The 25,483-nt window shown below is 40.3% G+C and overlaps 1 protein-coding gene across 1 annotated transcript; it reads right to left on the bottom strand.

Moving 5' to 3' along the window:
• Nucleotides 1–1,158: 1,158 nt before the first annotated feature.
• LOC131136444 (N-acetylaspartate synthetase-like) lies at nucleotides 1,159–5,762 on the bottom strand. The gene is made up of 4 exons (XM_058083262.1): nucleotides 5,502–5,762; nucleotides 4,293–4,590; nucleotides 2,809–2,973; nucleotides 1,159–2,168 (listed from the first exon to the last, which is right to left on the bottom strand). The coding sequence occupies exons 2-4, from the start codon at nucleotides 4,507–4,509 to the stop codon at nucleotides 1,753–1,755; spliced, it is 798 nt and encodes a 265-aa protein (XP_057939245.1). The 5' UTR covers nucleotides 4,510–4,590; nucleotides 5,502–5,762; the 3' UTR covers nucleotides 1,159–1,752.
• Between the last annotated feature and the right edge of the window lie 19,721 nt (nucleotides 5,763–25,483).

The following is a 25,483-nucleotide window of genomic DNA, read 5'->3' as shown; positions in this document are numbered from 1 at the left end:
AAGTGCAACGATGAAAATAAATACATGTAAAAAATACCAGTTGAGTTTGCTAACCTCCATATAGACTTCTGTACTGTATTGTTACCGTTTGGGCTAGAATGCTGATACCATGTGGGAATGCATCAAGCTAAGATTTAGATCAATATTTTATATTATTTATGCACAACCTCAAGTTAATTCATGCCAGTACTCTGTTTTCACCGCCACGCACATCAAACAGTGACATGATAATCTTTCTGGGTCTGTAATCATTTTCTGCTTTTATTTGTTGTAGTTCCTGTCTAATTTTTTACAAAATAGGACACATTAGATCATTATAATGTTGCCCCTCCCCCTCACCCATCATTTTGCCCATCATCCACAATCCTTATGTGAAAATGAAAACATGCTTTTCTCTTTTCTGTGTGGTCTAAAAATATACAAACAGATTAAAAAAAAAGTAATGGGGCGCACCTACGCCGCTGAAAAATTCATTCATTCATATAGACAAACAACCATTCACACTCACATTCATACCTATGGACAATTTGGAGTCGCTAATTAACCTAGCATGTTTTTGGAATGTGGGAGGAAACCGGAGTACCCGGAGAAAACCCGCGCATGCACAGGGAGAACATGCAAACTCCACACAGAGATGGCCGAGCAGGGAATCGAACCCTGGTCTCCTAGCTTGTGTGGTAATTTCATTCATTCATTCATTCATTTTCTACCGCTTATCCTCACAAGGGTCGCGGGGGTGCTGAAGCCTATCCCAGCTGTCTTCGGGCGAGAGGCGGGGTACACCCTGGACTGGTGGCCAGCCAATCACAGGGCACATATAGACAAACAACCATTCACACTCACATTCATACCTATGGACAATTTGGAGTCGCTAATTAACCTAGCATGTTTTTAGAATATGGGAGGAAACCGGAGTATCAGGAACAGGCAAACTCAACACAGAGATGGCAGAGGGTGGGATTGAACTCAGGTCTCCTAGCTGTGAGGCCTGCGTGCTAACCGCTCGTCCGCCGTGCGGATGTCCCATATTGGCTTTTTTGCCTGTATACCGAAATACGTGCCGATACTGATATCAGCCAATCCCGATATGTGTACCATGACATGTCCCCAGTGGTGGAATGAACACATACAGTATGTGTTGTAAACACATTATCACATCGCTTTTCATGATCTCGAAAAAAATCCAACTCCGATATAATATCACATATTTATGCTGATATCAGGCCAATAATTATCGGGCATGCCTAATAATTGCCCATTTAAGGAGATGTGTTTTCTGTCAGCCCACAAACACTCAGATACACCCAAATGCCTTGCTAGCACCATGCATGTTATTTTGTGGATGTTCTATGAACAAATAAACCACAACCACACATCATAAATACAATTAAAGGATTCCCTGGCTGGAATCTGACTATAGTGTCCCAACTCTAAAAGAACCACTATCCATTCTTCGGAGACTGAGTCACTGATGTGTGGGTGGGTGCTTTGTTTGTCGACACACTAGTTTGTTGGCCGTGCGATAACCGAGACTGTTTACGAAAACTGAAATTTCTCGAAAATCGTGGTGTAAGGAAACGTTTGAACTTTTGACAAAGTTTGTAGCCCTTATGTATCATCCAATGGACTAAAAGAACATTGTATTCAGACACATGAATCCCCATCATCCACGACGGCGCATACACTGCTCAGACTGCTATTATTCGTCCGGTCACATGATGTTGGCTATCCCGTGAATTTCAATAATGATGACTATGTTGTCAGCACTCCTACAGAAGTCTGTGGGTGGCGATGTATGGCTATATTTTTCACTTCCAGGCTGTAGTAATGGTGGCAGACCCTGTAAAATATTCTCTCGAAAAGAGACGACGTTGCACCGGGGGTGATATACCCATTTGTGACGCCAGTACATTGAAATCCCAGTCGTCGGTAGAGCTGGTGGGCGGAGGGTGAGTAGGCTGTGGTTCCCAGGACAACAGTCGAGTATCCCCGAGTGATGGCAAATTCCAGAACTTTCCACCCAAGGACCAAACCCACTCCACGCCTACGAAACCTGCCGTCAACTGACATGCGCTTCAGCTCGACGGAACTTCTTGCCTCCTGCTGGCCGACTGCTGCTACAACACCCACCACCTGGTCTTCTAGAACTGCAACCCACAGGCGGGAGTCTGAGGTGGGGTTCAAGAACACAAGAACAGTTCATGAGTGAAGGACAAGGAAAGAAGATGACATTATTCCGATGTTCACGCAGTCGGATCGTTGAGCTGCATAAGCAAGGCCTCTCACAGCGCACCGTTGTTGCAGAGGTTGGACGCCGTAAGAAACTTCTTCAAATATCTCAGCCCCGCAAAAATTTCACCAGCCATCAGCTGGCGTTTCAGATTGTGCAGGGGTGTCAAATGGTAGGTGCCAATGTGGATGCTGGGGTCATCCCTCGTAACTGAAGGCCCCCTCCATCTGGTACCTTTACAATCAGTAACTGTTACATTTGTTCACTTCCTGCTTTCCTAATATAATTTAAGTTTTTTTTTAATTTATTTTTATATTTAAAAAATTAAGAAAAATGTAAAACATTTTTAATGGCTGGTGACAATTTAAAATTTTTAAATAAAAAAAAATAATTTATTGTTTTTTGTCATCCCTCATGACTGAAGGCCCTCGTCTGTGTGGTCTATTTTAACAAGACAATTCACTGCACTTCACTAAGGACTTCTTTCAGAGGATAAGATCAAGTCTTTTGGACCATCCTGCATGTATCCATGATCTACATTGAGAACATTTGGAAATGGATGGAAGAACGGGACTTACTTGGTGATTTCATGTAAAATTCTTCAATGTGACCCATGTCTTTCTTCATGGCTTGCTTCAGGTAAGCATGAATCACACGCCTGCTGCAGAAGTAACGGCCACACAGCACAACGGCAGGGAGGAGTCCTATCACCCACCAACACGCCGTGACCACAAAGCCTACAACTGACCGTGGAAAGATAAGTGCATATTTTTCAGTATAAATAATACACACATCAGAGGAACCATGTTTTCCAACTATGCCCTTGAAACCCCTGACACAGACGAGCTAAAGGAAATAGAAGAATGCAAACATAGTATTCATGAACACAATATATTTATATTTTTATATTTTAAACATGAATTGCTTGCCATGGCAATTAAAGAGAGAAGGGTAAAGTAACAGAGCTGAATCTAAGTGAGTAATTCAAACAATCACTTTCAATGCTGAAATTAGAGGAGAAGGTCAACATCTCATAAAACCAACTTATTGGGCTGAACAAGAATGTTCTAGACCAGTGATTCCCAAAGTGTGGGCTGCAGCCCCCTGGTGGCCCGTGGTGGGACTGCAGGTGGACCATGAGAGATTAAAAATGAAAAATTACATTAAAAATGTAATTCATTTTTGCAAATATTATTTAAAAAAAAATTTTTTATTGTAAAATATTTATTGCACGATTAAAAACAATATTTATAGGCCTAAGTAATAACCAATTGAGTGTTATTGACCTGTCACAATATTTTAGGAACCTTATACAGTTTATGATTGGAACGTAGCTCTCATCATGCCAGTCTTGAATGTAGTTATGAAAAGTATGAAAATTAATTCTGTCTTGTGTGTACACCACATATTAAAAATTTGGGTTTGCTTTATCCCTCTGCTTTCATTTAAATTCTGAATAATAATAATAATTATTATTATTATTTATAATAATTATTATATATTTATTTAATTTATGTTAATATATGCTAATATATATTTATATATAGTATATTAATATATTGTATATATTGTATGTTAATTGTCACTGTAATTAATATATCTATATTAATTGTCAGTATGTATTCATGAATATATTATATATTAATACTTAATAATAATAAAAATTATTATTAATAATATACATTATATATTAATATATAATAAATGTAAATCATATAAAGTAATACTATATATTAATAATAATAATTATTATTATTAATATATAATATATTAATATACACTGACAATATAGATATATTAATTAGAGTGAGAATTAATACACAATATATATTAATATATTGTATATTAATATATTAATACTAATTATTAATATAATAATAATAATAATAATAAGTTAAGTGCTCTGAGAATGCAGCATTTCATCTATGTACTGTTTATAGGACAAAGGTGGGCCACAGACATTTTTTTAGATTTTCAAGTGGGCCCTGATTTGGTACAGTTTGGGAACCCCTGTCTTAGACTATAAATGCTGTAACGTGTATACAATGTATGTGTCTAGTACCTGCCATAGCTGAATAGAGCAGGAGACTCTCGGGATGACATCTCAGGCCTCTGAAGGCCGTGTCAGATATCATCTCCATCAGCCCCTCGTAAAAGATGCGTTGTACGTGCACTTGGTCCTTGGGTTCGAACTCGCGTACGACCACACTTGGCAGCTCAGCTTCTATTCCAGTTTGTGTTGTTGTCGTTGTTGTTGCGTCCAAGGATTTGTCCGCCATAGCAATGTTTCAAGTGCTCGCTGACGCTTGTAGAAGGTGTTTGATTGTGCCTCTGATTGATTGACAAGACGGCCAGGATCTCTGCAAGCAAAGTAAACATATTATTATTATTGTAGTAGATATTATAGTATTTTATAGTAGATTCATACATTCTGCGACCTCCAGTGAATGGTGAAAAAACATATGTATCTGATACGCCCGTGAATGCATTTGTTGGATCTAACTAATAACCAGTCATAGCACATCACAGTGGTGCTTTCAAGGATCGCCAGACAAAATTGGAACTCTCAACGCTTGAGGAAAACAGCAGTAAACCATTTAGTCATAAACACATAAAATCTGACAGCTTTTTTTAGACAATGGTACTTGGTATGGTAACAGCCTCGATTTTGTTAACTGGTAGGGTGAAGTCATGCTTTTATAGATGGATGGATAATAATTTAGATGGCATGCAGTTGGCGTAGAAGAAGTTATCCGATAAATTTAGGCAGAGATGGTAATGGTTTTATTTCATTTGAACATGCATCAGATTACAATTGAGTGCATCCCATAATCAGTTCACAGTTGCACTTGTCCAAAAGGAGTAGGAAGAAGCAAAGCTTATTAAATCCTACCCCTCCATCTGGTACTTTTACAATCAGTAACTGTTACATTTGTTCACTTCCTGCTTTCCTAATATAATTTAAGTATTTTTTAAATACATATTTTTTAATTTTAATTTTAATTTTAATTTTAATTTTAATTTTAATTTTAATTTTAATTTTAATTTTAATTTTAATTTTAATTTTAATTTTAATTTTAATTTTAATTTTAATTTTAATTTTAATTTTAATTTTAATTTTTTGTCACACACCGAAGTACTAGGTGATATGACCATCCAATGACATAATGGGTACCATAGTAGCTGTCAATATAGTAATATATATAGCACATCATGATTGTGATGAATAAACGTGAGCGATATTAGCCAAAAGTAAATAATTGGTACTTACCAGAAGCAACCATTTAAAACGTAAACGACGCCTTAGCTACTGGTGAGCACTCTTGAAGTCGGTTTCGGTTTGAAAGAAAATACACCAGCGATGGCTTCCATCCTGACTTCAGTGGAATGTCAGAGACACCTGCAAATGTTTGACTCGTCTTTTGTGTTCTCTGAGGACCCAACCAATCACCTCAACTCATCCCTCAACACCGGCCTGGCTTTAGTTTGGACTGGTTCACTTAAGAAGCACTTTATACACTGACATTTCAGAAAAAACACATTTGCGTTTACATTTGCGTACAAGCTAGACGTTTCCTGTAGATGGAGGTCTTGCCTGGTGGGGTGGGGTGGTGTCACGTTTCCTAGATAGCTCTTATCTCTTTGCATGCACATGTCTGACAAAAGCTTTCAGAGTCAAGACGACTAAGTCACTTGCAGCATTTAACCACTTTTCAGGTCATGGAAGCTTGTATTCGGATTAGTAGTCTTCACAGTAGAGGATCCAGACAAATTATTACTTATATCATTAATTATTATTCTGCCTTAACTGGTTGCTAGTTGGATCTCCAGTCCTCCAGTAATTGTCTTCAATCTTCAACATCACGGGGAGAACATGCAAACTCCACACAGAGATGCCAAGCGCAGAATCGAACCCAGCTCTTCCCGATCCCCTGATTGTGTGGCCTACATGCTAACCACTCGAACATCGTGCAATGATCACATTCATTCATTCATTCATTCATTCATTTTCTATGGCTTATTCTCACGAGGGCCGCGGGGGGTGCTGGAGCCTATCCCAACTGTCTTCAGGCGAGAGGCGGTTTACACCCTGGACTGGTGGCCAGCTAATCACAGGGCACATTTAGACAAACAACCATTCACACTCACATCCATGCATGTTATTTTGTGGATGTTCTACAAACAAATAAACCACAACCACATAAATCATAAATACGATTAAAGGATTCCCTGGCTGGAATCTGACTGTAGTGTCCAAAGTCTTAAAGAACCACTATCCATTCTTCGGACACTGACTCACCGATGTGTGGGTGCTTTGTTTGGACGCTTTGTTCGACATACTAGTTCGTTGGCCGTGCGATAACCGAGACCGTTAACGAAAACTGATATATCACATATTTATGCTGATATCAGGCGGATAATTATCGGACATGCCTAAATATTACCTAATAATTGTTTTCTGTGAGAAAGCAACCTATTTCAGAGAGGAAAAAAAATATATACTATATTATCAAAAATCTTCAAATTTGCAATGCTATGAAGGCTAAATGGTTGATGTGGTGCTGTGGTGTATTTAGTGAGAGGCTTTGAATAAATGCACTCCCTCCACCGACGGCAAACACCAACTGTTCCTCTGTTGGCACAAGGCTTGTACGGGGGCTCAGCGACATCATCCACACGCAGATACACATTATCCATGAGTGATACAATAGGAAGTCACTAATGCACTGAAGTCTTTTCATGATGTGAAAATAGACATCGCGGCAGTGACGACAGAAAAAAGTGGGGGGGGGGGGGGGGCAGGACGGGTGTCGAGAGTGACTCAGATGGGAAAACTCCATAAAAGTCTGTTGAGATGAAAAAGAAACACCAGCCCAAACACGCCTGTGACATGAGAGTGGGATCAGTTGGATTCTATATTTACCCGCTATGACGCGTGTTGGTTGTGATGCATGGAAAGTGATACAGGAGGGAATGTGAGAGTGGAGGAACGGATGCGTGGATAAAAAGAGGAGGAGATGAATATTAGAAAGAAATGATTGATCATTCCCAATTATTATTCAGTCTACGTAAAATGTGTCTCACTCATTATTCACGTTTCTTCTCTGTACGTCAAGATATGCTAACGCAGATACAGTGGTGTGAAAAATCCCCCCCCCCCTCTTTTCTGATTTCTTATTTTTTGCACGTTTGCCACACTTAAATTTCTCGTCCTTTGAGGTGGGTGTTTCCTGACAGTCAATAAAAGTCAATAAAAAACAGAAACAATAACACACACATCTACTATTCAAATAGCTGCCACCAGTGCATTTATTGGTCACTTACCCTTATTACATAATGCTACACCAGTAGCCACGTTTACATAGGAGTTTTTCTCTTTCCGAATGACCTTTCCGAAAACAATAGTATCCATGTAAAGGAATATTCCAATCTCTTGTCTACATGCGGCACTATAATCAACCAGAATAGTCAATGGGGCATGCGCAGTAAAACGTAAACATCAACATCACGTGATACCGATATCCTCGAGTTTTTCTTTCACTTGTCGGAATAACTCCGTATTGCCAGTTTTTCCTTCGTTCCAGTCTTGAAATTTAGTTTGGATCAAAAACAAACAAACTTTCCACAGCAGTCCAGTGCCGATTGCCTCAATTTTTTTAAAACTGAAGCTCCAGCAGACCATCACACTACCACCACCATATTTTACTGTTGGTACTAGATGTTCTTTTTATGAAGTGATACATTATTTTTATGCCAGAAGTAATGAGACACACACCATCCAAAATGGTAAACTTTTGTATTGTCAAACTTTTGGGAGTATTTTCCCAAAGGTCTTGGAGATCATCAAGATCTTTCCTGGCAGAATAGAGACAAGCGTTAATGTCAATTAGCCATGCAGGCCATTGCTCGCCTCCATTTTTAAAACTGAAGAACGTCTGGAGCTGCGTGTTACGTCATATCTGAGCATGCACTGCTAATATTTTATAATAAAACTCGGGACATGTTTTATATAGATATATATTTTCTTCTCTGCATGGGGAGAACATGCAAACTCCACACAGAGATGGCCGAGTGTGGGATTGAACTTGTGTCTTAGCTGTGAGGTCTGCACGCTAACCACTCACTGCCGTGCAGCCTGGCTGGACATTCTTCTTCAGCAGAATTCATGCTTCCATTTATCACAGCAAGTCTTCCAATTCCTGAAACAGCAAAACAGCTCCAGACCATCACACTACTACCACCATATTTTACTGTTGGTACTAGATGTTCTTTTTATGAAGTGCTACATTATTTTTTATGCCAGAAGTAATGAGACACACACCTTCCAAAATGGAAAACTTTTGTCTCGTCAGACCACAGACTATTTTCCCAAAGGTCTTGGAGATCATCAAGATCTTTCCTGGCAGAATAGAGACAAGCGTTAATGTCAATCTGCCGTGCAGGCCATTGCTCGCCTCCATTTTTAAAATGGAGCTGCCTGTTACGTCATATCTGAGCATGTGCTGCTAATATTTTATAATTGAATATGTTTTACATAGATTTATATTTTCGTTTTTAATAAAACTGGACTTGTGAATGGCGTATAGAAGGGTTTAGATTCTGTTCCACAGATGGCGCTAATGCACACAAAAGCTGCTTGCCAACCGCCAATAAACAACAGAAGAAGAAAAACACCACGAAGAAGAACGCACCTTTCCGTTTGAGCGGGTACAAGATACCTCAATCAGATTGGGGAAAGGAATATTCCACCCCCGGGAATCCGCATATATATTCATTCGGATTGGCACTTTTCTTTGGGAATGAGGTGTATACAAAGGTTACATTCTTTCCGTTTGAGCAAATAAACCAAATGCAATTGGAGTATTTGTGTCCTAAGAAAGCAACAACTGTCCTTGTTAGGGAGTGCTACAGTGAGTCAGACACCCGAGGTGGCCCAGCCAGCTAAACTGGCGAGTGGGCTATTGTGTGAAGATCCCAGTTCCCCCACCGAGCCTGTGGTCAGGTTGCATTTGCTGTTGTTTTTCCACCTATGGTAATCACCACCACAACCGTATGATGATAAGAAAATACATAGATACTGCCTTCACTGGAAACACATTTGAGTGGGATGTTGTGTTGAACCGACAAACTATGTCAATGCTTGTGGTGCCGGGAAAGGATCTGCACAGTTTCCATGAAAGCATTTCAATAAGGTGACTTACAAAGGTTGGAACTATCATTTTTCTTCATTCCTGCAGAATGTCAACGGGCAGCACACGGACATCCCGTCCATCCGACAGGACCGTCATCTGTCTCCAAGTGTTGGGAAAAAGAACATCTTTCAGTGGTGGCACTATCTGAGATGCGTAGGCCTGAGATCTCTGTGGGTGGCTCACAAAGGGGTTTGTGTCAGGTTTAAACCCCGACACTTGTAGAAAAACACTGCCTGTACAAAGGAAGACGCAGAGAGATGAGTTTCTTTTTACTTGCAAGGAGAGTGATCAGGAACCGTTCAGTAACAATTCGCCACCTCACTCTGAAGCAGTTCCTGCCCTCTTGCCTTTTTATTGAAGGAAGGCCCTGTACAATCAACTAGCTGAGGGAAGGGGGGTTTAATCATTCTAGTTAAAACCAGTTTCTTTGCACAACATGTTATCCATATGTGTAGATATCTCATCCTTGGCATGCGATTCTCCGGGGACACACACACACATACCCTTTGAGGTCATATCTACTTCTGACCCGTGCCTATGTCCCCTGAGGGTGTTAAAACTATCTGCTAAGGAATGTTCTGTCATGTTCTGTTTTCCCTTAATCATGATGTACACCACAAGTGCAGGCGTCACAGCATTAATCTTACATTGTTATGTGAGTGATATGAAACACATGTACAGAGTTAATCTTACTTTGTTATGTGGGTGATACGAAATGTTTGTAGGTCATAAGAAAAATAGGTCATAAGAATATAGTAAAAATAGGTCATAAGAATATAGTAAGAAATAGAATAACTTTATGTACAATTATTCCAACATTTCCCTCCTGTTTATTCATTTTGCACTATATTCTACCATCCTCCGTTGACCTCTTCTTTTTCAGTCCCATAGCGCAAAAGGTACACTCAGAGGTCAGCTGCATAATCTCCTGGATCGGAAAACAAGTCCTGAAAATGCCATGATGTTTTGTCATGTATCTCTTCAGTTTCGGTGTCTTCATCGTAGCTGTCTTCTTGGGGCTCCCCTTTTGTAGTAAGGAGGGCATACATTTTTGACACCTCTTGCTTAATTGGTTGGATAGCAGTGGTGATTAGCCTGGTGCACAAAACTCTAATGCAGGGAATGCAACAACATCCACATAAGGTGAGAATAGCTGCAAATACAGCGATTAACATTAAAACTGACATTATCAGTTGTTTATATTTGCCAAATACGTCTCCAAAACCATCCCACATTGACGTGTCAACTCCAGAATGGTCTTTCATCTTGCTGTTAGGGGACCTTAGACTTTCTAAGGCCTTGGTGAGACTCCCGTCCGCTGCCGTGTTGTTCGGAATGAACGTGCAGCACTGATCACCAAAAATGGCACATACTCCGCCCTTCTCCGCCAAGAGCATGTCAACAGCAATTATGTTTTGGAAAGCCATGAGGGAGGTAGCTGACAGTTGTTCATGGATGGCGGAGAACCCTCTTTCGGTGTTTCCTAATTTCTGCACGTTATAGTGGATGTAGTTGATTTGTCTACATTTTTGTTAATTGTGCACCACCAGCAAATCGATGAGTCAAAACCTGCTGCTATCTGGTTGACTAATTTGTATTCATCAGGGACTCCTCTCGGTACTCCAATACTGTCTATGTAGGTGGGATCATTTTTATCCCACCCTGACACTGATCGCTTTGATTCTAGGTTTAAATATTATGTCTACCATCTCTATTGATTTACACTGAGTATCATTCAATCTTCCTAATTTGATTCCAACACCTGTTCTGTTTATGCATGAGAAGTTTCCTGCAGCTACCTTTTTAGAAAATACTGTTTTTTGTTTTTTTTAGTGGAAGTAAGAGGATAGACCTTATCCCATTGTGAACAAATTATTTATTTTATTTATTTATTTATTTTCCCTTATGCAATGGTTTTATTCATTACTTCGATCAAACAATCTATTCCCATAGTTGAAGGCACTACTTGTAACAGTGGTCTGGCTCCCATACATACTACACAATCTCCTTGATTTGACATATTTGCTGCCTGTTCCACTAGCAGCAGACAGTTATTACTTTGTTGTGAGATGCCCGTAGTGACCTGAAACCAATCATCTACATTTCGAATTACGGCTATTTTAACTCCGGCGTGACGTGTGTAGTTATTTGTGATTGGCATTTCAGCAGGGGTCATGGTTTGATTTTCACAAATAATTATAGGAAAGTAGGGATCTGCCCCAGAAGAGTAGGCCCATAAAAGGAAACCCCAACACGGGGTATTTAAAATAGTGCTCAATGGTTGGTTATGTGGGTTGAGTTTAGCTGAGCTAAAAGCAAATGTCATACTTAATATGGCCCCATGTTTCTTTAACATAATTTTATTATGGAAATACTTGGCTTCTAATGTGGTACCAGGTGCCCAGTAATCACCTTCCTGTGTGGTAATCAATGTGTCCCAACTTAAATCTAACACGTGTCCAGTAACATACCACCAGTAACTAGCATATGTCTTCCCTGACACCTGATGTCTATTTGTAAATCCTTTCAACGATGATATGGGTATTTGGAGTTCGGTAGTCGAATTTGGGGCTATGGTCATACATATGGAGTTGTTGTATGCCCACTTAATTATCCAAGGTTTTTGTTGACCTGTGCTTGTGATTGGTTAGGGTCCCCCACCCTTCTTTTCTGCATGCTAAGATTCTTTTCCCATAGCAATGTTGACATTACTATTATTATTCCGATCAGTCCTCCTACTGCTGCTAATTAATTATTATTATTATTATTATTATTTTTATGCGTCTGAGTGATCATCTTACCTGCAGACCTGCAACCCCTCCTAATGACGCAACAGAGTTGTGGACAATCTTCACCGGTTTGAGACGACTGCAAACTAGAATTACAGCCCCCTTTGTAGCCGGACTTCCTCTGAAGGTCGTTGAGCAGCTACAAATCTACAGCAGATACCACAATGCTATTATCATGACGCAAATAGGTACAGTTAGGGTAAAAACTAAGATGGAGATGCATAATTTAGTCATAGTTTATCACTGTAAATTTTTTCTCGAATATCATAGCGTGGAATTATGTATTTGCATAGAGTTTTAGCTACTGTTAGTGCATCTGGATGTTTTGTAGGAAACAGTTCTATCCATTTTGAAAATGAGTCTATTATCACGAAACAGAATTTTTCCCCTTCACTGTTGTTGAGTTCAATGAAGTCCATGTGTATTTCTTGAAATAAGTATTGTGGTTTTTGAAATTGGCCACACCGAGGTCGCAAGCTGCCCTGGGCATTGTGTTTTGCACACGCTAAACATGCTCTACAAAATTTTTTAAATAAGAATTAAATCCTACAAAAATACAAAAATCCATACGTAGTAAAGTGGGTGTTAATAGTGTGGCATGGCACATATCACATATCCCTCCTGTTGAGACATGTGTAAAACCATGGCTCAAAATAGCGTCCCACTTATGCAAAAAAAAAATTTTTTCTTCAAGATTGTTTTATTATCTGTCGACATATTAACATTTTTGTCCAGGGTTGCTTTATTCCTTAGCCAGTGGTCAATTTCTTGCTTTGGACTCTGTTGTTACATGTCTGCCAGGATCTCACAGTCTACTTGTAATTTTTCTGTGTTAAGATGGTTCAGTTCCTTTAGTGCCGCTTGTTTTACCATTTTATCAGCGAACATATTTCCTAAAGATATTGGATCCGAATTATTAGTACGTGCCGTGCATTTACATACAGCAATTTGTTTTGGCAATTTGCACTGCTTCTAGTAAAGTTGTTAATAATAATGCATGAGTTACTGGTTTTCTCGTTGATATTGTCATACCTCTGTTTTGCCAATATTGTGCAAAGATATGTACTGTTGAATATACATATTGGCTATCAGTATAAATTGTCACCTTTTGACCTTTCATTAATTTGCATGCTTCTGTAAGCTCTAAGACTGCATAGCCTGTTATTGTTTTTCCCAAATAATTTTTCTTTGAGGAACCATCTACCAAATCACCCCTTTATGTTAGTGTCTGATCTAATAGGTCTGGTGTACACTTTGCAGTTTGTGTTGTTAGCTCATAACAATCATGTGGTTGGCCTTCCTCAGGGAATGGTAGAAGGGTAGCTGGGTTGAGCGTGGTGCATCGCTCAAGTGTTAAATGTGGTTTAGCTTCATTTAAGATTGCTTGTTTTCTGTCTGTTAGAATGGTTCACCCTTGTCCTGTCAACTGATGGCCTAAATACTTCACTGATTGCTTACAAAATTGTAGTTTGTCTTTACTCACTTTATGGCCTTCTTTCGCTAAATGGTGCAATAAGGCTATTGTCTTCTTCACATGACTTCCTATCTTGTGACGCTAGTAGGATGTCATCTACATATAATAATTTCTGGCTTCCATTTGGGGGTTCAAACGTGGACATACTGGCCATCATTGCTTGTGAATAAATTATATATATATTTATTTGTTTTTTATTCTTTCTGCAAACATAAATGCGAACCTGAACTTTCTTTCTCTATTTGAATGGAGAAGAATGCCTGATGCCTACTACGGTGAACCATGTGACATCTGTTGGTAAAGAATTTAACAATGTGTGTGGGTCAGGCACACAAGGTGCTCTCGCCACCACAGCTTGATTTACAACTTGTCCTTTATCATTCTCCATCCCACAGAGAGTGGCACTTTTCTCACTGGGAAAATAGGGATATTACGTGGTGGGTTATCGCATTCTACTAAGACAAATCTTCTATTGCTGGTTTTATTCCTTCATATGAATTTAGTTTTATTTGGTTGTACTTGTAATTATACTACTGGTTCATCATTTGGTTCTGGTTGTATTTGTTAAGACAAGTCTAGTCGTGCTGAATATCGCTTTTGGTTCCTTTTGTACTGGCCTTTGACACAATCACGGGAGAAGTGACCTTCTTCACCGCAATTCCAACATCCAGCATTGTTGGGATAGTTTTGTATATTCTGTCTACCTGTTCCTCTACCTCTTCCTCCAAATCTTCTCCGAGTTGGCATAACCCTTCTTTCGTTACCTTCCTTTTGTGTATAAAATGTGTCTGAGTCTTTCTCTTTCATTACTTTTGCTTCATCTTTCTGATATTCATGAAGTAAAACTTCCCTTACTATCTTATATAACTCTTCCTTTTTACAACCTTCACTTTCTGCTCTATCTCTCGCTTTTCTTCCTTCCTTCATTTTCGCCTCGCCTTTTTGCTTTCTTTCTGCCACCTCCTTCCAATATGATAGGTCATCATACCCATCCTTTTGTATTTTATTGTATCTATTTTTATTCCTTTTGTCAATGTTTTGGACCAGTTTCCTACGTCTCCTTGAGAACGGGTATACGTTATTTCGTGGTGCGTTCGTTATTTGAGGTGTATACTGCGGGGGTTGCTCTCCTAATTCTTCATTTGGTGCTGAGGCTCCCACTGGCTGTTCCAATTGTTGCCTCAACACGTTGTAAGGACCTGAATATTCATTATCTTCCTTCCTGTGAAACATTACGGGTTTTTCTTTATTTTCTTTTTCTTTCTGCTGTCTCTCCTTTTCCTGCTTTGCCCTTCTTTCACCTTCCTCTCGCTGTCCTGCTATTTTCATCCAGACTCGTGTCTGCTCATAACCTTCCTTTTTCATTTTCTTCTCGTTCTGCTTACATTTCTTTTTTTATGTTTTGTTGTAACTCCCTAATACATGCCGTGGATAATTTTCCGTTGAATTTGTGCTTTTTTATCCAATAATATAGGGGTTCTACTGCTAGACTATCCTCTTTTACAACTATCTTCCAGTCTTTGCATGGGAGTTCTTCAAGGACCTTTTGTTTTTCTTTACTTTGTCCCTTCCCCATTTTGAACTAAATTTGTACCCAGTGGTTCTTAACACCTGTCGTGTTCTAACACTGGGGTTATTTTCAACAAGATGGTGATCAACAACCTTTTGTGGTAAAATTCTCTTCAACCTTTTCAGGTGGAATTTTCTTGCCTACAAGCATCCACAAAGGCTCACCATTTACTTCTTGTTGGTTTGGTATAAAACACAGTTACCTAGTGGTAATTGTATTTTCATTCACACATTCACACATTCACACTGCGCGCGCCTTTTATTTTTACCGCCCAGAGGACTCCGCCATCCTATGTAGAATTTAACTAGTCTGTTTCAACTAGGGGCGTCTACTCCACCTACGGAATTTAACTGTCGGACCTGATAGAGTCTAGAATTGTCAGGGTTTGGTACACTTATTTTTTTATTCTTTTCTCTGTTTTCTTCAGAACCCTCTCTTTAAAGTTCTTTTATTGTCTATTTTACTTTTTTGACCTGCAGGGTTTGTCTTCAGAACCCTCTATTTTACTTTTTCTGACCTGCAGGGTTTGTCTTCAGAACCCTCTATTTTACTTTTTCTGACCTGCAGGGTTTGTCTATTTTACTTTTTCACACATTCATTCCTTTTAAACAAAATTTGTACTCACAATCTCTGCGTCTCTGGATTTCCTTCAACCTTCGGATCCCAGCCCGCAAGAGAGGGACCAGTCCCGGAAAGGGTCTTAATGCTGTGGCCACAGTCTTGCCTGGATCTCGCTTGCCCGCTGGGATCGTCAGGTGTCTTGGAAATCCGGCTCGAAGGACCAATAAAATGTCAGGTTTAAACCCCGACACTTGTAGAAAAACACTGCCTGTACAAAGGAAGACGCAGAGAGATGAGTTTCTTTTTACTTGCAAGGAGAGTGATCAGGAACCGTTCAGTAACAATTCGCCACCTCACTCTGAAGCAGTTCCTGCCCTCTTGCCTTTTTATTGAAGGAAGGCCCTGTACAATCAACTAGCTGAGGGAAGGGGGGTTTAATCATTCTAGTTAAAACCAGTTTCTTTGCACAACATGTTATCCATATGTGTAGATATCTCATCCTTGGCATGCGATTCTCCGGGGACACACACACACATACCCTTTGAGGTCATATCTACTTCTGACCCGTGCCTATGTCCCCTGAGGGTGTTAAAACTATCTGCTAAGGAATGTTCTGTCATGTTCTGTTTTCCCTTAATCATGATGTACACCACAAGTGCAGGCGTCACAGCATTAATCTTACATTGTTATGTGAGTGATATGAAACACATGTACAGAGTTAATCTTACTTTGTTATGTGGGTGATACGAAATGTTTGTAGGTCATAAGAATATAGTAAAAATAGGTCATAAGAATATAGTAAGAAATAGAATAACTTTATGTACAATTATTCCAACAGTTTGCCATTGCCGTTGTGGACTAGCGCCTTGTAGCATGTGATGAGGCTTTGGTGGGTGTTTTCTTGACGCCCTGTTTGGAAGTGTAGTGTTGTTATTGACGACTGAAAGCGGGAACTTATTGAAGAAAGGCAATCACCAGTAACAGTGCTCTCAGTCTGGAGGATAGTATTTGCATGTGTGATCCGCTTGTTGGCTTCCCAGCGGGTAACTGGATAACTCCCAGGAAGTCGATCACGGATTGCAACCTTGATACTTACGGAGCACACAATGTACATTTTGACAAAGGTTCATCATTCTGTGACGGTAAAGGATGAATATTCTTCAGGGTCTACTTTAAACCCGACATACTAGCCACGTATACATGGACCCAAATACTCCAATTGAATTCGGTTTATTTGCTCAAATGGAAAAAAATTCATCTTTGTATACACCTCATTCCGAAAGAAAAGTGCCAATCCGAATGAATATATAATCGGATTTACATGGGTGGAATATTCCTTTCCCCAATCCGATTGAGGTATCTTGTACCCACTCAATCGGAAAGTTGTCGAACTGCGTTCTTCTTCGTGGTGTTTTTCTTCTTCTGTTGTTTATTGGCGGTTGGCAAGCAGCTTTCGTGTGCATTAGCGCCATCTGTGGAACAGAATCTCAACCCTTCTATATGCCATTCACAAGTCCAGTTTTATTCAAAAAGAAAATATATATCTATATAAAATATATCCCGAGTTTAATTATAAAATATTAGCAAGATAGAATTGTATGCTGAGATATGACGTTACACGCAGCTCCAGATGTTTTTCAGTTTTAAAAATGGAGGCGAGCAATGGCCTGCATGACATTAACGCTTGTCTCTATTCTGCCAGGAAAGATCTTGATGATTTCCAAGACCTTTGGGAAAATACTCTGTGGTCTGACGAGGCAAAAGTTTACCATTTTGGAAGGTGTGTGTCTCATTACTTCTGGCGTAAAAATAATGTAGCACATCATAAAAAGAACATCTAGTATCAACAGTAAAATATGGTGGTAGTAGCGTGATGGTCTGGAGCTGTTTTGCTGTTTCAGGACTTGGAAGACTTGCTGTGATAAATAGAAGAATGAATTCTGCTGAAGGAGAATGTCCAGCTGGGCTGCACAGTGTGTGAGTGGTTAGTACGCAGACCTCACAGCTAAGAGACCCGAGTTCAATCCCACCCTTGGCCATCTCTGTGTGGAGTTTTCATGTTCTCCCCATGCAGAGAAGAAAATATATATCTATATAAAACATGTCTCAGTTTAATTATAAAATATTAGCAGCTCATGCTCAGTTTGTTTGTTCTTGAGCCAAACTAAGTTATTCCGACAAGTGAAAGAAAAACACAGGGAAGTCGGTATCACGTGATGTTGATGTTTACGTTTTACTGCACATGCCCCATTGACTATTCTGGTTGATTATAGCGCCGCATCTAGACAAGAGATTGGAATATTCCTTTCCATGTATACCATTGTTTTCGGAAAGGTCATTCGGAAAGAGAAAAACTCCTCATGTAAACGTGGCTAATGTAGCATGTTTGTCACATGCCGCCTTTAATCTTTTTCACAACGTAAATGTCCTTGATTTCTTCTTTCTGGACCAGGATGGAACTTGTTGATGCAGACTTTTTATACATGGTAGCACGACCGGGCCGCATAGACACCATCTTCATACTTTGCAATCGGTTTTCTCTTGAATTCAATAATTTCTCAACTTTGTGATCATGTTGCAGGCGCTGACAAATTTCCATGTCGAGCTATTCGGCATTCTCGCTCAATAAATAAAATGTACAGACGGTGAGTCAGCACTGCGAAGGGTGCCTTGTTGCTACAAAAATGCCATATTATGTTGAAGTCCTTAAATGGAAGCTGTGGGAAGTCCACACTTCAGATCTAATTAGATATGATTAGATATTTGTAATAATACGCAATAACTTTACTTTGTTATATTTGAGATTTAACACAGTATTCGAAGAAACAAGAGTGTGGTTGAAGGTTGAATTACTGTGGTGACGCCAGAGTGAGTGGGCACTGGCTTGCAGGCCTCAGTCAACATAACGAGGAGGAAGGTTCAAACACAGTGAGTGGATTACCAGTAGCAGCACCAGGACCGGACACAGAGGCAAATGACACAAGAAAGGAATTTAAGCTTGAGGTCATCCTTTTTTCCACCACGCGCATTGTCCACGTGTACATTCACACACACACACACACACTCTTTCTTATTCTGTGGGCCACGTCACATCTGTTAGTCACAAAGTGAGCGCGCAAGTCAGGCGTAACATTCATTGTTAAAAGCAGCTCCGGTTTTATTCATGAATAAAATAAAATCATTTTTTTATTAATGAGATGCTGTATGGTATTATATATGGCACTAAGTTGCTTTGTCTTTGAGGTGGATGTTTCCTTCAGAAAGCTGGGCATGAAAAATCCAAACCTACATGACCCCCCATCATAACCAAACATCATAACCAAACATCTATCAATCTGGAAAAGGTTATAAAGCCATTACTACAGCTTTGGGACCCCAGCAAACCACAGTGAGAGTCATTATCCACAAATTACCACGACAACAGTGGTGAACCTTCCCAGGAGTGTGTTGGCCAACTCATCCAGGAGGTCGCAAAAGACCCCACAACAACATCCAAAGAAATGCAGGCCTCACTTTCAGTTAAAGTCAGTGTTCATGACTCCGCAATAAGAAAGACACTGAGCAAAAATGGCCTGCATGGCAGATTGACAATAATGTATCACTTCATAAAAAGAACATGTAGTATCAACAGTAAAATATGGTGGTGGTAGTGTGATGGTCTGGAGCTGTTTTGCTGCTTCAGGACTTGGAAGACTTGCTGTGATAAATGGAAGCATGAATTCTGCTGAAGGAGAATGTTCAGTCTGGCTGCATGGCGGTCGAGTGGTTGGTGTGCAGACCTCACAGCTAAGAGACCTGAGTTCAATCTCATCTCTGTGTGGAGTTTGCAGCCATTCACAGGGCACATATAGACAAACAACCATTCACACTCACATTCATACCTATGGACAATTTGGAGTCGCCAATTAACTTAGCATGTTTTTGGAATGTGGGAGGAAACCGGAATACCCGGAGAAAACCCACGCATGCACGGAGGAACATGCAAACTCCACACAGACATGGCAGAGGGTGGAATTGAACTCGGGTCTCCTAGCTGTGAAGTTTGCACGCTAACCACTTGTCCACCGTGCAGGCCTTACAAGTTATTGTAAATGCTTGATTGCAGTTGTTGCTGCCAACCAGTTATTAGCTTTAGAGGGAATGACTTTTTCACACAGGGACATGTAGCATGTAGCTTTGGATGTTTTTTTCTCTTAATAATAAAAGGTTTCATTTAAAAACAGCATTTGGACTTTGGATTTGTTTGTTTGTTTGTTTCGGCTTTTTTCCATCAAAATGAATCAAAGTGACGCCCTTGTCCACATTCTCCTGTTCCCATCCTTTTGTCCATTATTGCAAATGGCAGATGTCACATGATGCAAGAACCCGTCACGGGACACGTGTATGTGTCCATGTGATTAAGTATTGGCGGTAGTACACCTTGGCAAATCCCAAAGATTACGACATACTTCTTTTTCTCAAAGGCACTAAATCAGCCACCCAAATGCGCACGTGTGCGACCGATGCGTTGTTTAATTTTCTACTCTTTCCAAATGTAGATTTCTTTTCATATTCGGAGGTGTGTATTCTACGCGTGTAGGCTTGCGTGTGTGCGTGGATTCTGCTTGTGTGAGGCGAAGAGCGTCTGTCTCCCAGTGGGCCTCTTTCAAGGCGTATCAGTAGCGCCAAATGCCACCGGCGAGCCCGCACGTGCACAGTTAAGCCTTCCAAATGTTCTCCGATGCAAAAGAATCCAAGTACATGACTCAAACCTCACGCCTCTTTTGTTGCTAGCTATCTGTCGCCACCTCACACATCCCTCCTTTTGTTCAATCGGTCCTGTTTGGCACGGCCATGTTTGCATTTTAATGCAAATGTGGATTATTCTGACAGTTATTCTTCTTGGCGTATGGCTGGAAGAGAAACAAAGACGTGTCAAACATTGGCGCACAAAGATTTTAAGGTTCTCTTAATAGTTTTAAAATGTCTTAGGGGTTGTGGGATTGCTTTTAAGTTATGAGCCCTCACAGACCCTCAGTTCTTCCGACACCGGCCTGTTATGTATTCCCAGAGTTCAAACACAAACACACGGTGAGGCATCTTTTCAGTTTTATGGCCCCCGTTTGTGGATCAGCCTGCCGAAGGACATGAGGGCCGTAGAGAACGCTGAGATTTTTAAAAATAAGCTCAAGACCCCCCACCTATTTAATATGGCTTTTAACTCATGCTTTTAGTATACTCTTTTTTTAACCTTTGAACTTGACTTTTATCTAATAGTTATTTTATACCCTATACCTGGTGTTTTGGATCTGTTTTTTGGGGGTTTTTTTTTTGTTTTTTTGTTTTTTTCCTTGTTTTGGATCTTAACCAAATGTCTTTATATCATTCATTCATTCATTCATTTTCTACCGCTTCCTCACGAGGGTTGCGGGGGTGCTGGAGCCTATCCCAGCTGTCTTCGGGCGAGAGGCGGGGTACACCCCGGACTGGTGGCCAGCCAATCACAGGGCACATATAGACAAACAACCATTCACACTCACATTCATACCTATAGACAATTTGGAGTCGCTAATTAACCTAGCATGTTTTTGGAATGTGGGAGGAAACCGGAGTACCCGGAGAAAACCCACACATGCACGGGGAGAAAATGCAAACTCCACACAGAGATGGCCGAGGGTGGAATTGAACCGTGGTCTCCTAGCTTTGAGGTCTGCGTGCTAACCACTCGACCACCGTGCTGCCTTCTTTATATTTTTATACATGCTTATTTTAGTTTTTATTAATGTTCTCATATATTTTACTTTTTATGTCATTATTTCTAAGCTGTACTCGTAAGCGTAAATTTATAGGAATATTTTTGCAAAAACAGTGATTACTACAATATAATTATGAGAACGGAGGAAGAAAAAGCGCTGAGAATGCCAGTGAAAAATGAGGATGTTCAAAGGCGCTTGTTAGCTCCTGTCGGAGGTTCCATGTTTGTGGGGAAAATGAGCAGTGTGGAAATAGAAGGCAATTAGAGAAAGAAAGCTGGTGAGGGGGGGGGGCAAATGTGTAGGTAGCATTATCTTCACGTCATTAGACAGTACGCTGATGGTTGGTGTCGTCTCCAATCCATCCCTTCACTGCTCTAATCAACCCGCAAGCCATGGCCACCTGTGGTATGTCACGGTTTATTTCTGTCAGACATGTCTCATAAGTAACACGTGGCTATATTTGCACCATTCAACATGTCTGGAAAGGAGTAAGAAGAAGCAAATACCATACATTCAGGTGTATTAGTCACACCCACGAAAGTCGGAGAAAAAAACAGATTTGTACATATTTGGACAAGCCACACATGTCTAAGTCATAAAAGGACGTAATGGATCTTTATTTGACAGGAGCTAAACATGAGCTACAAACAAACTCAATATCATCTTACTAAACTCATCACACAGCAGCTTAACACTCAGAATGTTCATTTAGCAATATTCATTCATTCATTTTCTACCGCTTATCCTCACGAGGGTCGCCGGGAGTGCTAGAGCCTATCAGTCTTCTTTGGGCGAAAGGCGGGGTACACCCTGGACTGGTGGCCAGCCAATCACAGGGCACATATAGACAAACAACCATTCACACTCACATTCATACCTATGGACAATTTGGAGTCGCCAATTAACCTAGCATGTTTTTGGAATGTGGGAGGAAACCGAAGTACCCAGAGAAACAAAAACTGCAAACTCCACACAGAGATGGCCGAGGGTGGGATTGAACTCTGGTCCGCACCAATAACATTTTCCCATAACACATCGCATCTTAGCGAAACATTTCATTGGAGAACAAGCAGCATAGAAGGCTCATATATTCCTGGGGGGGGGGCAACCTGGTGCCAGTGGGCACTGGGTTGGTGGCACCTGATTTGGAGCGTCAAGTTATTATACAAATATGCTAATTTCTATATGTATATCTGGCAATGCAGCCTGTGACCCTAATGTTCTAAGCATTATGTTCTATAGAAAATAAATGAATTAATGTATTTTCTACCAGGCTGCACGGCGGTCGAGTGGTTAGCGCGCAGACCTAACAGCTAGGAGGCCGGAGTTCAATCCCACCCTCAGTCATCTCTGTGTGGAGTTTGCATGTTCTCCAGGTACTCCGGTTTCCTCCCACATTCCAAAAACATGCTAGGTTAATTGGCGACTCCAAATTGTCCATAGGTATCAATGTGAGTGTAAATGGTTGTTTGTCTATATGTGCCCTGTGATTGGCTGGCCACCAGTCCAGGGTGTACCCCGCCTCTCGCCCGAAGACAGCTGGGATAGGCTCCAGCACCTTCCCTACCCTCGTGAGGATAAGCGGTAGAAAATGAATGAATGAATATTGCTACACGTTGGTATATTTCCCAGGTCTACATTTTGAGTGTTAAGCTGCTGTGTGATGAGTTTAGCTTTCTTTGTAAGATGATACTGAGTTTGAAAATGAATGAATGAATGAACAAGTATATCCTTCAGGTGCATGCTGAGTGTGTACAAATCCATTTTTAAAATAAAACCACTTTAAAAACTAAAGAAAAAAATCTCTCATCTCTAAATAGCTTTGAGTTCTGCAGTAGATTTCGAACATCCATCCTTTTATACGCTCCATCTCTCCCTCTCTCACGGCATGGGAGTGTATCTCTGCTGACTGACATTAACTGACGTCCAGTCAAACCCACACAAGTTTTATGAACTCTGTCAGGATGCGTCATGGGAATATTTTGCCAAGACCAATCAGAACGTGGAGGATGAGCTGTCTCATGCACTTGTTATACATCCTTATATAGGCATCACAAGCTCCATCCCGGTGTCCACGTGCCGCCTGGGACATTTGCACACAGTGTGTTTACACAACATCCACAAGCACACACACTTGTACTGTTGAACAAATGAATCTTTTACAATCATTTGATCTGTCGCTACACAACGTGACACACAATGTAAACTCCCTACTGCACCATATGGGCTTACAAGTCTGTGCACAACACCCATGCCAAAATTACACCCATATATTTATGCCGCAAGGCATGCTGGGTAGCTTGTGGTACTCTCTATCCCAACATTAGCCACGTATACATGGATCCAAATATTCCAAACGGAATATTTGCTCAAACGGAAAGAATGTAACCTTTGTATACACCTCATTCCCAAAGAAAAGTGCCAATCCGAATGAATATATACGGGGGTTCCACGGGGGGTGGACTATTCCTTTCCCCAATCCGATTGAGGTATCTTGTGCCCGCTCAAACAAAAAGTTGTCAGACTGCGTTCTTCTTCGTGGTGTTTTTCTTCTTCTGTTGTATATTGGCGGTGGGCAAGCAGCTTTCGTGTGCATTAGCGCCATCTGTGGAACAGAATCTAAACCCTTCTATACGCCATTCACAAGTCCAGTTTTATTAAAAAAGAAAATATATATCTATATAAAACATGTCCCGAGTTTAATTATAAAATATTAGCAAGATTGAATTTGATCTTTTCCTGTTTAAGTTCTTTCAACGCATGCTCAGGTATGACGTAACACGCAGCTCGAGATGTTCTTCAGTTTTAAAAATGGAGGCGAGCAATCGGCACTGGACTGCTGCGGAAAGTTTGTTTATGATCCGAACTAAATTTCAAGACTGGACGAAGGAAAAACTGGCAATACGGAGTTATTCCAACAAGTGAAAGAAAAACTCGGGGAAGTCAGTATCACGTGATGTTGGTGTTTACGTTTTACTGCGCATGCCCCATTGACTATTCTGTTGGATTATAGCGGCGCATGTAGACAAGCGATTGGAATATTCCTTTCCATGGATACCATTGTTTTCGGAAAGGTTATTCGGAAAGACGCCATTCGGAAAGAGAAAAACTCCTCATGTAAACGTGGCTATTGACAGCTTGATTGCCGAACACGTTGGGGAGGTCGTCAGGGAAGTTAGGATGGACGTTCCCGTCCTCCTAATAGCTAATGTTTCAGTTGAAATGACATGTTACGTACTGGTAGTAGTAGTAGTAGATTTACAGCATGTGATGTGTGTGTACTTTGTTGCTCCGTGAGTAAGGATGTTCTTCTGTTTTTATATTTTTTTTAACTATTTTTTTTTCTCAAAAATACCTAATCCTATTAGTGACAAATTTAGGGAATAGTAAAACACAATTTGTGAATGAATATGTGTAATTTGGTACCACTTTCTATGAAGGTCTACTGTATACCTTTTAGTTTTACCAAGGAAATGTATTTGGATGATTGTAAGATATCCTACAAAAAATAGATATGCATGGATTTCACCCTTGAGCTTCTTTATTAGTGTGTGTGTGTTTAAGTCCTTTTTTTTAATATGCTCATATGTGAAGCATATTGCTAAAACAGATTTCCTCTATGGTATGCATCGTATGCCAGAGACATAATAGTACTCAAGTTGCACAGTTTGAGCTCAGTTATTTCATCTTCACACGTCCTTTACTGCATTGAGCAGCATTGATTCGGGTTTGTTGTTTACTTGAGGAGGCTGGAAAACTGCCTGGAGGACTTACACAATAGTGTGTATATGTGTGTGTGTGTATGAACATGAGCCAACGAAAAATGATCTGCCCACTCGTGACATCAAGTTAAAACATGTAAAAATTTATTCTGTATCTTTTACCGACATTGTTTCTTCTTTTGACAGTAAAAATGGCTAACAAATATATT

The sequence above is a fragment of the Doryrhamphus excisus genome, chromosome 1 (genome assembly GCF_030265055.1).
Source record: "Doryrhamphus excisus isolate RoL2022-K1 chromosome 1, RoL_Dexc_1.0, whole genome shotgun sequence".
Classification (NCBI taxonomy): domain Eukaryota; kingdom Metazoa; phylum Chordata; class Actinopteri; order Syngnathiformes; family Syngnathidae; genus Doryrhamphus; species Doryrhamphus excisus.
The sequence above is the reverse complement of the archived record's forward strand: the minus strand, read 5'-3'. Positions and strand labels throughout refer to the sequence as shown.